Source organism: Chaetodon trifascialis, chromosome 3, assembly GCF_039877785.1.
Source record: "Chaetodon trifascialis isolate fChaTrf1 chromosome 3, fChaTrf1.hap1, whole genome shotgun sequence".
Taxonomy (NCBI): Eukaryota; Metazoa; Chordata; class Actinopteri; order Chaetodontiformes; family Chaetodontidae; genus Chaetodon; species Chaetodon trifascialis.
The window spans coordinates 22,432,399-22,448,668 of record NC_092058.1 but is presented as its reverse complement, the minus strand read 5'-3'; the positions used below and the strand labels follow the sequence as shown (position 1 = coordinate 22,448,668).

The 16,270-nt window shown below is 39.6% G+C and overlaps 1 protein-coding gene across 1 annotated transcript in view; it reads left to right on the top strand.

Annotated features, from left to right (window-relative positions):
* LOC139329054 (contactin-4) overlaps window positions 1–15,023 on the top strand; it is a 38,046-nt gene extending 23,023 nt beyond the window's left edge. Inside the window, exons 14-22 of the mRNA XM_070959180.1 lie at window positions 1,317–1,475; window positions 3,332–3,481; window positions 4,113–4,183; window positions 4,595–4,829; window positions 4,920–5,032; window positions 10,483–10,663; window positions 13,218–13,330; window positions 14,055–14,223; window positions 14,822–15,023. Coding sequence (XP_070815281.1) covers window positions 1,317–1,475; window positions 3,332–3,481; window positions 4,113–4,183; window positions 4,595–4,829; window positions 4,920–5,032; window positions 10,483–10,663; window positions 13,218–13,330; window positions 14,055–14,223; window positions 14,822–14,910 — 1,280 coding nt within the window. The 3' untranslated portion in view covers window positions 14,911–15,023. The remainder of the gene's footprint in view (window positions 1–1,316; window positions 1,476–3,331; window positions 3,482–4,112; window positions 4,184–4,594; window positions 4,830–4,919; window positions 5,033–10,482; window positions 10,664–13,217; window positions 13,331–14,054; window positions 14,224–14,821) is intronic.
* Window positions 15,024–16,270: the final 1,247 nt, after the last annotated feature.

Here is a 16,270-nt window from a genome sequence, read left to right as displayed (position 1 = left end):
GTTTAGAGCTCGGGCCCCACACAAGAGTGCAAGGCACAGCCTGTTGCACTTTTAAAATATACAGCAACATTGTAGTTTGAAATTGATCATTACCAATCAACCAATCAATGTTTTTCTGGCATTTAATTTGTAGTAAGAATTTCTAATAAAAAGTCACAGCCATTTTTCCATTTACATATCAAAAACAGCCCTAGCTCTCATTGAGGACACAGATGACCTCGGTCTTTCCATCTATATCTATTATATTAAATTATATCTATACCATCTATACAATTTAAAGTTAGGGATTAATGGCTGACACAATATTTTGATTGACCGATTGATATTTCGAGTTACAATCACAAAGTCCTGAAAATGGGAGGATGTGTATGCTGAGACAACCTCCATGTACTTTCATGTTTCTAAAGGTGCAGAGCAGCACAGTATGTTCCAAAAAGGTCATGGAATACACATCGGAGGGGGGAGATGATTAATTATTGTATTCCTGGCCAGTCACACTCTTGGCCTGATCCCTTTCACAGCCAGTCACCCACGATGGAAAACCAAATAACCAAATGGAGAGGAAAGTCCAGGCCGGCCTCACCGAGTAGGAAAATAATCCTGTTGTCTGAAATGTTCAGATTGGCAAAGCGTGGCATCCAGAGTCTGCAGCCAAAGTCAGACGGTGCAGCTTTTACATTGCACGTTTCTGTATGCATAATCTGAAACCAAACGTTGTTGATACCCAGTGATCTTCTTCCAGCAGCCGGTAGTCCCGCTGAGGTCTCAGTGCTACTTTTGCAGATTTGTGGGTTTAGCAGGAAATCTCACGTCAGTTATCTGAATCCCAGCCTGTTTGTTTGATCTCACGTTGCTGCTTCCTCTAATTTCAATGAGATCCCAATTGAAAATCTGGCCTTGTTTTTCCAAATCCCTGGTCAGGAATGCTCTCTCAAGTTATTGTAAAATAATGATTTCTCTCGTCTTGGTTAGTTAGTTTGGACAACCAGGCCCTGGAGCTTTATCCTAATGGATATTTCTTCCAGGAGTAAAATAGGTCAAATTTCTAAATGTTTCTCTCACTTGACAATACTTCATTATTCAAGTTGATTTTCTTTTCATAGTTAAACATCATAGAACTTTCATGATCATACAAGTGATAATGTATCATAATGTCCGTATCAAAAAATTGAGGTTGTTAGCTGCGTTATGAATGACTTAGCACCTGTGGTGGGCTCTGAGTCAACCATACCAACCTGAAGTGATTTCATTTGTTTCGGCTGCTGTTGTGCAGCGTGGATAATGCAGGTGTCTGTTCTTGTTTCCTGGTGTCGCAGGACCTCCTGGTGCCCCAGAAGGCCTGGTGGTGACTGACATTACTGACACCACTGTGCAGCTGTCCTGGGGCTCTGGGCCTGACAACCACAGCCCTGTTACCATGTACATGGTGCAGGCCAGGACCCCCTTCACTATAGGCTGGCAGACTGTGAGAACAGGTAACAGCTGCACCATCATCAAACACTTATTCTCATTCATTTATGTCATTTATGAGACCTTGCTCTCTTTTTTGGATGCATTGCTTGTAACAGAGAAAAGCTGAAAATATTTCATAGCATGAACATTTATTTAGTGAGCAGTCTGTTCAAACTAAGCCATACTGGATTTTTGAGGCCAGCCCTGATATTTCACTCACAGTTTCACAGCATTAAGTGATATTCATTTTATATGTAGGCACATAACATATCATAAACATTTGGATCACAAAGATCCCTTAAAGGAGCATTCCAGTGCTTTATCATCGCATTGTCATTAAAAAAGAATAAAAATGATGTAGCAAGGGCTGAGATTTCCTGATTTTTACTAACTAGCATGGGTCCAGCTCCCAAAACACTGGATCCTACATTTCCCATAATGCAACCAAAAAGTGTCATTTGTTAGGCCCTCCCCACCTTTTACTGTAAATGCCCGCATCTTGCAAAGTTCTTGCCCTGACAGGACATTAGTAGTAGTAGCAGTAGTCCCTATGACAAGTAAACAGGTTTGTGTAAAATCAGTGAAGTGCCCCTTCAAAATAAAATATTAGGTGTTTCTTAAAAATTGCGACCCACATACTGTGTGTACAAAGTGGGACATTGAAAAATCTGCTAGTCAGTGCTCTGCGGTGAACAAACTATGTTCAGGAAACAGTGTTTCTAATATTCAGACAACATATTGTGGGCATTCCAGTACAGTAATTTCATGGTACTTATCAGTTGGTGACGTGGCAAATATAGCCATCAAGCGCTACAGTACGTGCACAGGGTGGAAGAAATGTGTGATGCCATGACCAAAGCTTTGAAAATAAACTAAATTAAAAATGATCCAAAAAAAAAAAAAAAAAAAAGTTGTATTTAAACTTGTGCCAATGTCTATTAGGCTCTCCATTGAACTGCAACAGTTAGGAACAGCAGTCCAGGGCAGAAATAATACAATACCAGACAGTCATACAAGACTTAAAACAAGGACTGAATTACAGACATCATTCAAAGTAACCAATACAACCTACAACAGCCTTACAATAAATCCTACCATTGTGAGTCTTATAATATTCAGTTTTTGAGAGGCTTTTCAATTTAGACTTGTTGCTTGTGGTGCTGTTGTTATTGTAAAAGGCATGTGTAATATTAAGCCTGTCCTCATGCATGTAAAACGGAATGGACAAAGTATTAGAAAGATATGTATCTTTGTTCTCTGTTGATAAAGGGTGAAATGGCATTAGAAGCCTGTATTCCAGCATATTAAAACTACCTTTATGTCCTTTCTTCAGATTCACCTCACCTGGTGATATAAAGTCAAATCAGTCTTCTCTTCAGATTTTTATTATTCCATAATACTGACCAGAGTATTTGGCAGAAATAATAATTGAAGGCTGATTAAGTGACCTTCTGTAACTTCAGCCCTAGTTTATTTAAGTCAATTGTTTTATCTGAAAGATATTCATTTAAAACATAACAATTATACGATTAGAGGTGTAAGTTTAGCTCGGTAATATCACTTTATTACCGAGCTACACACAGCTTATTACTTCTGTTTATTATTTGCACATATATGTGAAATTATATTGAGATATTGTGGCTATCGCTGTGTAATAGTCACAATAATTACAGAATGTGTATAGCTGGTGGACCGTTTACACCAGGAATGTGTTGTAATTTAAATAATATTAAACGATTTGCAAATGTCACCATTTCATTTTGATGTACTTCAGTGGTTTTGAAATGTGTTTGTATTTGCTGACAACAAAATGTGAAATGTGCCCTGGTAAAACCTCAAAAAACAAAACACATCTCAATTCTAAATTCTTTAATCCTAGTTCCTGATTCTGTGCCTGGACAGATGATGCATGCAACAGTGAAGGATTTGAACCCCTGGGTGGATTATGAATTCAGGGTGGTGGCAATCAACAGTGTTGGTGTTGGAGAACCCAGCACGCCATCAAAACAGATTCGAACCAAAGCAGCAGGTATCCTCTCAATTTGTTGTTTCTCCTCATAACAAATTAATCAGTCCCACTTGGAAAATGTAATTTAAGTGTTTCCTTCAGAGCTTTTCTTCCCTGTGATGTTACTCATTTCAAATCTCTTGTTCGCTTTCATGCCAATACTTTGATTACTCAATCACATGCAAAATAAGTGGAAATTGAAATGCACTTTTAAACATTTATCCACACTAAGCGTGTGTGTGCCAGCACTCTTTAACTTGTGCCATGATTAATTAATCGTTGCATAAAAAGAATATATGACCTATCTGCAAATGCCATGAGGCAAAGACATGAAAGTATCTATTTAGAGCAGCTTAGCTGAGTAATTCCATCCTGCTGGATGAATCACAGGGGAACAGGTTTCCCGTTGCGCTTCACACATGGGGCTGACATACGGTGCTCAGTTAATAACGGCACCGAACATGAGTTGTAATGCCACTGTCAACAAAAACCTAAATCCTCGGCTGTGTGAACCCATTTTGTGTACATAAGAAGCTCTCCAGAGCGACTGTGATCACCTGATTCAAAGCTGTCTGGTTTAATAGAATCCTCTGTACCTGCCTTGGACATAACAGTCCAAACCAAGGGATGATAAGTTTCCTTGCTTGTTTAGTTCCCAAGGTTGCGCCAGTTAATGTGAGTGGCGGTGGAGGAGCTCGAGGAGAACTTGTCATCATGTGGGAGGTAAGGGGATCATGGGCATTTTTGATTGGGCATTCATTGTGACAGAGCATTCTTTGATTCTTTTGATGAGAATGGACCTCTGACAGAGTTACTGTGTCTGCAGTGGACTAGCTTCAGTGGAATGGCTTTTAATTAAAGGCGAGCTTTTCTGATTTGCTGCCTGCTGACTCCCCTATTGTATAAATCAAAATGGAGATACAGAGCTAGTGCAAGTGTGTAAATGCATGTGTAAATCTAGGATTAGTTGGCACACACATCTTTTGGGTTCACAGCGCAGAAAGTTGCTGCATTTGCTCAATAGTTTGTTCGACATAAAACATTATTTCTACTATCCTTTGTTGCAACTCCCTAATTAGATTTCTGCTCACAGTTGTTTGGATCACAGGCGTAACTTTTCTGTCCCTATCTCAGTCAGTGCCAGAGGAACAGCAGAGCGGAGAGGACTTTGGCTATGTCGTGGCTTTCCGCCCACTTGGCAGCAGCACCTGGATCCAGACAGTGCTGGCATCACCTGATGCTTCGAGATATATTTACAGAAATGACAGCATCGCACCTCTGTCCCAGTTTGAAGTCAAAGTGGGAGTCTACAACAGCATGGGAGAAGGGCGATTCAGCCGTGTCGTCAGGGTGTTCTCTGCAGAAGAAGGTGAGAAATGAGTTTGATAATGTTAATTTGAAAACCTATGCTTTCATTCTTAATTGCGAACATGCATAATTCATGATCTGTCATATTTAGAGCCCGCTGAGGCACCATCAAGAGTATGGGCCCGCGCTGTGTCAGCCTCTGAGATTGAGGTGTACTGGGAGCCGATTCCCCCTGGGTCCGGCGGTGAGAAGATCATATATGAGGTATGAAAAAGAAAACTTGAAGTAATAGCGCTACAAGGAATATTCAAACAAGGAGTAGACATTAATCCCTGAATGACTGACAGAACAATAAGATGGCATTCATTTCGATATGACCGCAGATCGGAACAACATGGAAATGTTTTGACATTAAAATACTGTGTGTGTTGGAGAGGCAGATTTTCACAGGCTCAATACCAAGGCTGTCTGGGAGCTGCTATTCAAAAAGAAATAAATTATAAAAAGAAAGTTTGAACATCATACATCACTATCCTCTACAACAAACTCTCCTGGGATTTGGCTGTGGAAGACCTTGATAAAAATAACATTCTCTCCTAAACCCCAGATATCTTACCTGGTAGAGTATACCCAGGTGGCCTGACCTCGGCTGAGAAGCTTTTAGGTCATTGCTAATGTTTGGTATGCACGTTGTTGCAAAACAACGGGCCCTTTGTTAAACATTTTATACATTATAATAGCGTAATGTAATGCAGTTGAACATGAGGACTGATTTCCCTATTTACAGTAAGTCCAACTGTGCAAGTTACCGCAATCTATTTTCATCACCACATCTGTATCATAGATAGTTTTCCCACAAGGGCAGTTTCCCCACACATCCTGAAGTCGCTCTTGGTGGAAAGACCTCTGCTGACCACTGTGTATTTCCACATCCAGCAGTTACACACCAACATCATCTGTGCAATATCCATTATCCTTTCAACTCTGTATTTGGTCTCTACCAACTCCTGAGGGAAACATCTGAATGTTTAGTTGCTAAATGCTCCACAGTGTTCACCAGCTACCTGCTAATATTGTCTGAGAAAAGTGTTGTTGAAAACAGCTGCCTGCTGTGGATGAAAACATCACTGATGACAGCAGTGAGAGTGCCATACTCATTAGCCTCAGAACTTATTTTCTTCTACTTAAATGCAAACTGTAAGGGCATCAAGTAATGCCTCAGCTAAACTGTGAACTGTGTGAACATGAGCCACTCCCTGGACTGAGCTATTAGAATGAGGACATCTATGTTAAAGAAGACTGCAGTGGATCTAATGTTATATCCACACACTTTTAAAAGGGTGATGGGCTACAGAATGGCCAAACTGTAATTTTTATTGTTATTCCATGAAAAATAAAGTGAAGGAACTCCCTCTGCCAGGGTGTCAGTGACTGTGTTAAGGTAATTGGTGTAAACCAATGGCATGGCTGGACTAGTTCCAGTTGCTCCTCACAGTTAAACATGCAATACCATCTCTGAACAATTCATTACAAGTTACTTAGTGACTTATTGGATCACACTAAAGAAATGCATACCTGCATTTGCTACAGTAAGTCCCAGAGAATAGCTGGAAGGCAAGCTTTTGTATGTGTATTCCTCTGGGAGAAATCCAGAAATAAAGCCATTCTGTAGGTGATCCTGAACTTCCCAGAAGAGGATACCCTCAACATCAGTCCCTTACTCCTGCCAGAGGGAAGGAGACAGTGAAACTGGAGAGCATTGTTGGTTCATAATGTTCTGTTCTTACATTCTTCCAGAACACAGTGGTTTGGCAAAATGTGTTGTATCAAAGGCCGTTAGTGATGGAAATCAAAACAACATCCCTATTTAGAACCAGCTGCAAATGAATTGTTTCTGGAGAATCGGACCAACAATACTGATTCCTCTCACAAAGAGTGACTTTTATCAAATGGATGTCTTCTCCTTGTCAGTTGTTTTTTTTTTTTTTTTTTTTTTAAATAAATAAAATAGCTGTTGTTTAGCATAGATTAGTCTATCACTATAAAACCTGAATGTTCTTATCAATAAAGGAACAAATAAAGAATCCGGTTACAATTAGGCATTACTAGGAGCGCCTTTGATTTCACTAGCATCCTCTAACATGTCTGCTTTGTGTGTTAGAGGATGACACACACACGTCAGCCTTGACTGATACATATAAACCATACTACATAATAGCAGATGAGGGAAAGTACCTTCAGACTCATGTACTTAAAAAAAGCATCCACATCTGACTGCAGATTTGCGCACCACCACAACAACAAACCTTTCCTTCTTGGAGCTGCTGTCTCTCCTCAGTGGCATTTTTGTCACATGCCATTTTGATTGGAACAGCTGTTTGAAAGGTTTGAGAGAAGTACTGTGCCTGACTGAGAATGACTCATAACCACACCTTCATTTTTCCTCCCCTTCACCCAATTTTTTTTTTTTTTATTCATAGCACTGCTTCACCTATATTAACATCAATAGCAGGAGCACTTTGATTCACCTTCACTGACTGAATGGACAAGACCTAAATACAGCTCCAGGTGTTAACAGACTTAACCTGTCTGCATCACCATCAGAATTATACACCACTATAAACCCTGACCATGACCTGATTAACCTGTGAGAGCCCCAGGACAAAAGTGTGCTGGTGTCCTGCCCCACACAAGTCCATCAAGTCTGTTGAACACAGCAGACTAGCCACGGCAGCTTCATCATTTTTCACAGTTAGCCTTTAAGTGTTGGAAAAACATGACGTGGCCCCGGGTTTTCCATGTGTCACTTGAACATGGTAATGTGAACTGCAGCTTTACTTTGGAGTATGCACCTTGAGAGCATAATACAAACTATTATAATTAAATTGTTCAAAGTAGATTTTTACAAGACAGCAACAAGATTATGCAATAATTCAGGGCCCAGCGGGTCTAGGGCGCCTGGGCACTTGCCAGCCTGGTGGGCAATCTGTCTCCGAGAGAGAAGATATTGAATATATGGTTTAATTTTACCAAAACCAAAAATGTAACCGAAAATCTTGACTCCCTTTGTTGGTGGTGCCTCACCTGACAAGTTTTCCATTCTAGCAATGTGCAGCATAAAGTGATTACTGTGTTATATTAACCACTAGGAATTTGAGGTAATCATAGAAACAAGGGGTCCTTGATTTAAGTCATGAGTGTACAAAAGTTCTGATTTTTAGACCCTCTGAAAAACCATCAGTGGCTGATTTTATTGCATATAGCTAACTAGCCAGCTAATGTTAACGCTGGCTAGGCTGGTATCCCAACACGATTACCAACTTATATTTTAATGGATTCAGCTGTCTCCTTGAAAATGAATGCATTTGATGGCTACATGAAATTGTGCCAACTCAGTGTTGTGTAAAAGACTAAATTTTACAGAAAAAAGTCAGCATGCGTACCAGCAAATGATTCAAGTTCAGCTTTTGTTAGAATAAGAAAATGTGATAAAAAGACAAACCTCTGAACTCTTTACATGTATCAGTATCACTTTTACTACAGGTCCACTGAAAAAGGATGGATGGTGTATTGAAACATGTTTAATCATCAGGGATATAAAGTTGTTCAGATGAACATGTTATGTTTTTTCTGAAATGGAAAGGCCGGCCTCCTGGGAAAAGGACCAGCCTTTAGAAAACAGGACCATGCACATAGCTGTTAACTGTTCGTTCAGTGAATGTGCTCATGCACGTTTGTGCACAAAAAGTCAAAGACCAGGATGGCAGCTTATAAAAACCAGCAGACATCAGGGCTGCCCTCAAGGGCAAGATGGTGTTGCAAGATTGCAGAGAACTGCATTTGTGCCTGCCATTTTGTTTGAGCTAAACTACCCTCCTGAACTCAAGTCCAACTTTAAAGCACTCCAATAGATTTTCATGGGGCAGGAAAACAACACACTCTCCAGGATCAGTGTGCTGTTACCAGTGTGTAATGGCGAGGCAGACTTTGACATTGAAATGCACTTTAGTTCACCTCACATTGGACTGTCTGTTGTATGATACCTCCCTCCTGCCTTTTAAGTTTCATTACATTGTTGTTGTTCCTTTTAGACTTGTGGTGTTTCTCTTAGCTTTTGCCTTTGGTGGATGTTAATGTTGCTCTCCTGATATTGTCCTTATTGCCTTTGCTCTTAGACATTATTATGTCATTATCTATTTATTTTGATTAGAAAATATTAGTATTTGTCATAAGGCGTTTTAAATATGTACAATGTGTTTTATTGGGTTCTAGGATAATATATACATACTTTTATGAACCCTAAACTTGTCTGAACTGCACTGTTATTGCAATGTTTTGCATTCAGGATCTGGGTGGATTTTGAGTCAGACGTCTTAGTTGTTCAGTATTCTTTGACCAAATATAAATCATTTTGTGCAGGATTTTTTTTTTTTTTTTTGCTTATTGCTATATTTGGTTTCAAAAATGTACAGAGCTAAAATATTGTACGTTTACGACTCGGCAAGACCAGGTATAATGATGTACAAAATACCTTTGTCGGAAATCAGATTCTAGAATGATCATCGATTTGTTGAAAAAAATATGTCAGAGCTTTTTCACTCAGTGGCGTGAAGATGAAATGCACTTTTGATACTGTACTGTTTGGGCTAATGACTCATCCTCATAACCTTTTTCCTACCAGATTCAATACAAGTCGTGAAGCTATGTGAAAATAGGATTTATATATACGCATGTGCTTCCCATACACAAACATTGTTTTTAATTGTTGTTGTTAAAACAGTGGTGGTATGCAGCACTTTCCTGCCACTGTCTCCATAAGACTTAAGATGCAGCAAGGCAGCTCTCCTTAGATGCCTCTCTTTCATCCTTCTTTGAGTGTGTGTTTCGATTCCCAGCAGAAGGAAAAAAACTGTAAATTGTTCTTCTGCTCGGGTATTTCAGGTATTTTCCCAAGTGCCGGTAAAACTGTCATAATTAAATCACTAGTGGAAAAAAAAACAATCCTAGATGCATCTGTTATCAGCAGCTCCAGGCTCTGTCGCTAATCTGCCTTTCCCAAGCAACATCCCTGAAAACCTTGTGCAGCCAGTTGAATAAGTATCTACTCTCAAACCATCTGTTTGACATTTTCCTGTCTGGTCTTCCTGTCTCGTGTTAGGGTCATAAACGATCTCCCTGTGAATACAGATGCTGACAAGCTCCTTATCCTTGTACTCCTCACTCCCAGCAGTGCTTTTGGTATTGCTGATTGTCAGATACAGTATCACTTGGTAGTTCAAAAATATGGGTTGGACTGCCTCAAGAGCTATGGTAGCGAGTTGTTTCCCTTCTTTTCAGTAAGGTCCTATGGGATCACTGCTTCAGCATATTAAGGACTTAAATGTAGATTAACCAACAATGCTTACACCTTAATGATGTGAAAGCAGACGTCTTGAAATGAGGCTCCTTTAAGAGTAAACTTGATGTCTGTATCTCCATATGTGTGTGCCCTAGTGCAATTGTACATATAGGCACTTTCAGCTGAGATGCACTCTTATAATATGCTTCTTTATAAGCACATTGTGATTCTCTCAGAAAAAAATTGATTGGCTAAATAAATTAAGTTTGACTTGACTCAGCTGCCACATGCGTTACAGATTTGAAAACAAAATGGAAAGAGATAAGGTAGGCAGTATGGCTGCGGGTTCATGGTAACCCCTGTGTCTTTGGTCCAGGTTCTGTTTTGGGAGGAAGGATCTCAGCAGAGTGAAGAAGAGAGAGTGAGGATTATCAACACCACGGCTCTGCTCTCTGGCTTGAAGGGCAGCACAGTCTATCTGATCTCAGTCAGAGCGCAAAACAGTGCTGGACTCGGACCCTGCAGCGCTGCTTTCAACATCACCACCAAGAAGCCGCGTGAGTCCACACACACAGCACCCAAAAATGTGCTTATTTTTAGTGTTTGCTCAGCCTTTTACTTAAGTCATCTTTGTTCCTTTACCTGGTCGGTGTCTGTAGGTTGTAGGTCTAGAAAAAGATTGCTTCACTGCCAGAATCGAGAGCAGGAATAACTCGAGCAGCCAGTGACTTCCCCAGCGTTTATCTAACGAGATTATTGTTTTAAGATCGACTTTTAAAAGTCTGAACCTATCTTTTAAAGTGTTTTTTTTTTTTTTGAGGAAGACCATTGACAGTGTGATTAAATTAGTTTCAAATGTTTTTCCCACCTGAATGTTCCCACTAGTACATTCAGACATCCCTATATCACAGCTGCTTTTCCTATTCTCTGCTTGCTTTTTTAGCAAACGCAAGGTTACATATGACTTCTTTTAACACAATGACTGAGTGACGAAAAATGAAAAAAATATTATGAGCAGAAGACTCACTAAAATTTGCACTCTTGTGCTAAATGTTCCTAATGTGATAGGTGTGTGTCATAAGAAAAAAAAGAACCATGTCTAACTAACCAGAAATCACTGAAGGATAGGTTCACAGGTTTGTCTGGAAAGACAGAATTTATATCAAATCAGGTCGAATGTTTTCATGAAACACATTTCATACAAAGTAGGCTCCATGTGCTTCACACTCAACAAATATGAATATGAGAGACACCGACAAGCTCAAGTTTGCTTTTAAAACATGACACAGTTGGTACATCTTATATCATTCAGCAGTTGCGGGCCCGTTGTAACTCAGTGTACCCTCACCAGATCCACTTCTGATCATGGGAATAGTTAAGAGACCAGTGTCTGATTATCTGACAGTTCTGGAGAGTTTGCAAGCAGTGAGCAGGTCACAGATGTATTTATGAGCTTGAAGAGTAGCATAGTCTTTTTGGGAACTCCTGCGAAAAGGGCATTACAGGAATCTAGCCTGGAGGGGATGAATGCATGAACCAATTTTTCAACATCTGACTGAGACAAGATAGATTTAACTTTGAAAATATTTTCAGATGATAAAATGCTGTCCTAGTTATACTTGCAATTTGGCTTTTGAAGAATGCGTTCTGAATCCAAGTTGACACCCAGATTTCTAACCTGCTCACTGGGTTTCAGAGACAGTGAGATCAGTTTGGAGTTGATTTCCTGTCTCTGACCTCTAGCGCCTACCACAAGAACCTCACGTTTGTCATTGTTTAATGGCAGCAGTTTTTGCATCATCCAGTGCCAAATATTACGTTTATAGGGCAGAGGTTTTCATATGAGAGGGAAATCTACAACTAGCATATGAATGGTAAGATATGTTGTGCTTCTGTAGGACGGAGCCAAGTGGCAGAATAATATGCTCACAAGGCTCAGTTCTAGGCCCTTGACTGTTCAATCTATATTGAACTGTATATATTCTACAGTATATATTCTACATATAGCTTGAACAGTAGGGAGCCTAGAACTGAGCCTTGTGGAACCCCACAGCATATGTTAAAATTGTCAGATTGGTCAAGAATGAGGATGGGATCTCTTCATAGCCAGTTTCAGGTCACAGTAAGAAAGACCTGTTTGAGTGTTGCTTTAAGATGGACTTAAAAAATTGGAAATTTATACGTTCAGACAGTGGTTCCCAACCTTCTTTCCTTGAAGCCCCCCTTGCCTGTGTCCAAGACAAGCCAGGCCCCCCCAGCCCCAACTCGTACCTGCATACACGCACTAAAAGTAAAAGTGATTAATTACAAATTTCCAAAAACAAAAGGTCAGAGGTAATGAATAGCTTTATGAATTTCAATGTGGACCAAAAATATTTTTTAATTTCGATAATACAGAGTTTTGATTATCCAATTGGGTGTGTTATTGAGATTTTATAAATTTAATGTGCACAAATATTATTTTGGTAACCTCACAACCTCAGTGCAGACAAAATTGTGTGAGCATGGACCCCAGGTTGGGAACCACTGTGTTAAGAGATAAGTGAATTCATTGAAACTGATGACTGCATCACTGCATTTGTAGCCCTAGAACACTTTTTGCAGAAATGCATTAAATCAATTTAAAAACAGCATTATTATTATTAGTAGTAGTAATATTAGTATTAGCAATAGTATTGGTCTTTTAGTCATAGTAGTAGTAGTTTTCAAAACATGTAGTAATTATATTCAGTGCAATTATAAAACTGAGGCCAGTCCCTCAATACAGCTGTCATCTTAAGCTAAGTTACGTTTTCATGTTATAATCTATATGTTTTTCAGCTGTGCTCCCAAAAAATGGACCAAAACCAACCAGTGAAGCTGTTCACTGAAGTATGATGCAGTAAAGACTTTTGTGCTGCTTCAGGGTCAACTTATCACTTCATGCTGTGTTTTCACATTTTTCCAGTGTCTTCCAGAAGATTGAAGAGCATATACTACAAAATGCTTTCTGCTGCAACACCAGATGATTACATCAAGGCAAACAGAAGAGTTAGTTTAGACGATACTATTGGTGGTACTGGCTTATGCATGCATTTGTGAACATTGTGTCTATATAACTATATGTTGCAGCTCCAAGTCAGCCCCCAGGGAATATTGAGTGGAACCTGACCAACTCTAAGATTTTTCTAAATTGGGAACATGTCAAGGCAATGGAAAATGAGTCTGAGGTGACAGGATACAAGGTGAGTTTGTCAGAGTAATAGCAGAAACTCCAGAACTGGGGAAACAAATAGAGCTTCAGCAGCTGTCATCCCAATAAATGGCTTTCTCATTGCAGTGGAAAGATAGATCTCAGCACTCCAGTGTTACGTTATGGATTGGCCCTGTCTGGCCTTTCAAAATTAAAAGATCTGTTCCAGGTGATAAAATGAATGCATCATGCACAGAAGGAATTCAGCATCTTCCAACCATTACAACAGTGAATCATATTTGATTCACTTTGCATACCCATGTTAAAAAAACAAACAAAAACCTGTATTTCATAATGCTTTCAACAAATAATAACCTCACACACACACACACACACACACACACACACACACACACACACACACACACACACACACACACACACACATTTAATGATGAAAGTCTTTTGTGGAGCTCTGTTGTAAGGGAGCATGTAGACAGGAATGGTTTAATAGTTTGGCAAGAAGGCAAAACACTATGTTGCAGAAAGGACATGGCTAAATGTGTAATGTGAGGTCTTGTTTTGAAAAGCCTGTGCTCCTCAACGTGGAGTCATCGCGGCAAACAAAAAATCTGGCTGCGCACACTTCTGCTTAATTTGTTTTTAGCTCACTAATTTAACATGTGGACTGAAATCAGACAGGAGGTTATAAAGGTTTCATTTCTGACTGTTGTGGCCAAAGAATGAAATGTTCACCCCAGGATCTTCTCCTACAGGTTCTGTATCGTCAGAACTGGCAAGGCAGGATGACTGTACTGGAAACCAATAAGACCAGTGTGGAGCTGCAAATCCCCTCTGGGGAGGACTACCTCATTGAGATCAAAGCTCTGACTGAAGGGGGCCATGGCACCAGCAGTGGCCCCATCCGCATACCAAAGATGTCCAGTAAGTTTCAAATACTCTGCAGCATGCAAATGATTGGAGCGGGAATTAAGCAGAGAGGCAGTGGGATGGGTGCACTCGGTGTAACTAATCCCCTGTGTGACTGATACTGTTTATCAGCTTTACCATAGCTTGAACAAGGCCTTCAGAATACAGACAGAAATTGCAATAAGACTTCACCACATGACTGGGAAGAAAAGACACAAAATATACAAAGTAATCTTTGTCCACAATATTGTGTTTTCAGCCCTCTTTGTCTGTCTGTGTGTTGGCAGGATATCTAAAAAATTACCTAACTTAAAATTACATTACTTGACACATATTGCCTTAAAGACGGTGATATTGCAACCAAATTTAGATGGCATATATGTTTGCACATATGTGTACATTTACATATATGGCTTGTAGGTACCATTACAGTACAGTAAGTTGACATACTGAAATTATCCTAACTCTGTGGGCACAAGTCTGACTTTTGCTCAATGCATCCTTGTACAAAGCCCAATTTAGTGCTGTCTCACTACTATTTTATTAAAGTTCTTTTAAAGAGGCCAACATGTTTTCCAGGCTTAATGGATATTTTTTATTGTTTTCTTCGTAGGTCTTAACTCAAAAGGATGTGTGTGTCCAGTTCCGGTGAAGTTTTGCTGTTTCGTGATATTTTTTGTACTCTCTATGTTCATTTTGTAGCTTCTTATGCCTTTATATTTAGCTCTGGACATTAGAATGAATAAAGTTTATGATGCTCTTCTACATGTCAGATTTGTGGAAATTCAGCCAGCTAATAGAATTTCTAAAACACTAGTGTGCAAACCAAAACTGGATAATGGGAGCATTCTGACAGGTTGTCAAATGCTCACAAATCTGTGGCTGGACTGTTACTCATAAGCAACAGCATAGTTCATCTGCCCATTTTCAGGACCACTGCAGTCCTCCAGGATGCACGCATTTGATAAACATGGAAAGATGAATTTCTTATCATTTTGAAATGAACCTGAGCACAGGTTCATATCCTACTTTCTCCAGCCCACTGTCTGTTTCCACCTATTTTACCTCGAATCTCTTGGCTTGCTGTGACCTCGATGAATGTTGCAGACCAAAAGTTACAAGTTTCACTCACTTAACGTACTTCACACATACCATTTCAAAGAATTCACTTAATCTCTGTTAACTTTGTTCTAATCATTTGAACCATGATAATCCTTTATATGAAATGAAAGTCCATTGTCGCCTTATGCTGTTTTTCATTGAATTACCCAGCAAAATTAAAGGAATGATTTAACATTTTAGAAATGACACTTTTTGATTTCTAGATGTTGTCTGTATGCTAAGCTAAACTAATCAACTCCCTGCTCTGGGCTCCATAGTTCACGCACAGATTTGAGAGTGATATTGATATTCTTATCTAACTAAATAAAACCAATAAACATATTTCCCAAAATATCTGGTATTGTTACAGGATGTAAAAATTTCCGCAGGGAATGATGCATGAACCCAACGTTCTGTGCATGTGGTGAGAAGAAGCTTTGGCTAGCCAACTAACAGCAATGATTCACCCTTTGGTTTTATAGGCTACTACATGAAGCATATACCTGAAAGTGGCTGCACACTACACTTTGTATCTTATGATTATTTGTGTGCAGTTATTTTTGTAAATTATTTGTGCATGTGTGTGTTTGTAAAGGCCTCTGCCTGACAACATCCACAATCACATCATACTTGTTTGTTTGGTTTACAGTCAACTATTAGCTCTAAGTAGCATTAGGTCAGCAGTAATTTTGCGTTGAACTTCTTTAACATTGTTGGAGTCACAATGGACATCCCAGAAAACACAAAAGGAGCATAATCGATGCAGCAGAACCAGACAGTTCAGTCAGAGTGTGTTATGCTAGGAGTAGCTAATGTTGCCTTGATCTACTAGCATTAACAGAGATGAAGAGCGGGCTACAGAGCTCCGGTAAGCTCACTTCTCAGCACCCCCAGGCTTGTTTCATTTTCAGACTTGTAGTCTTTATATGGGGCTAGAACTGTACATTTTGGCACTGAAAAT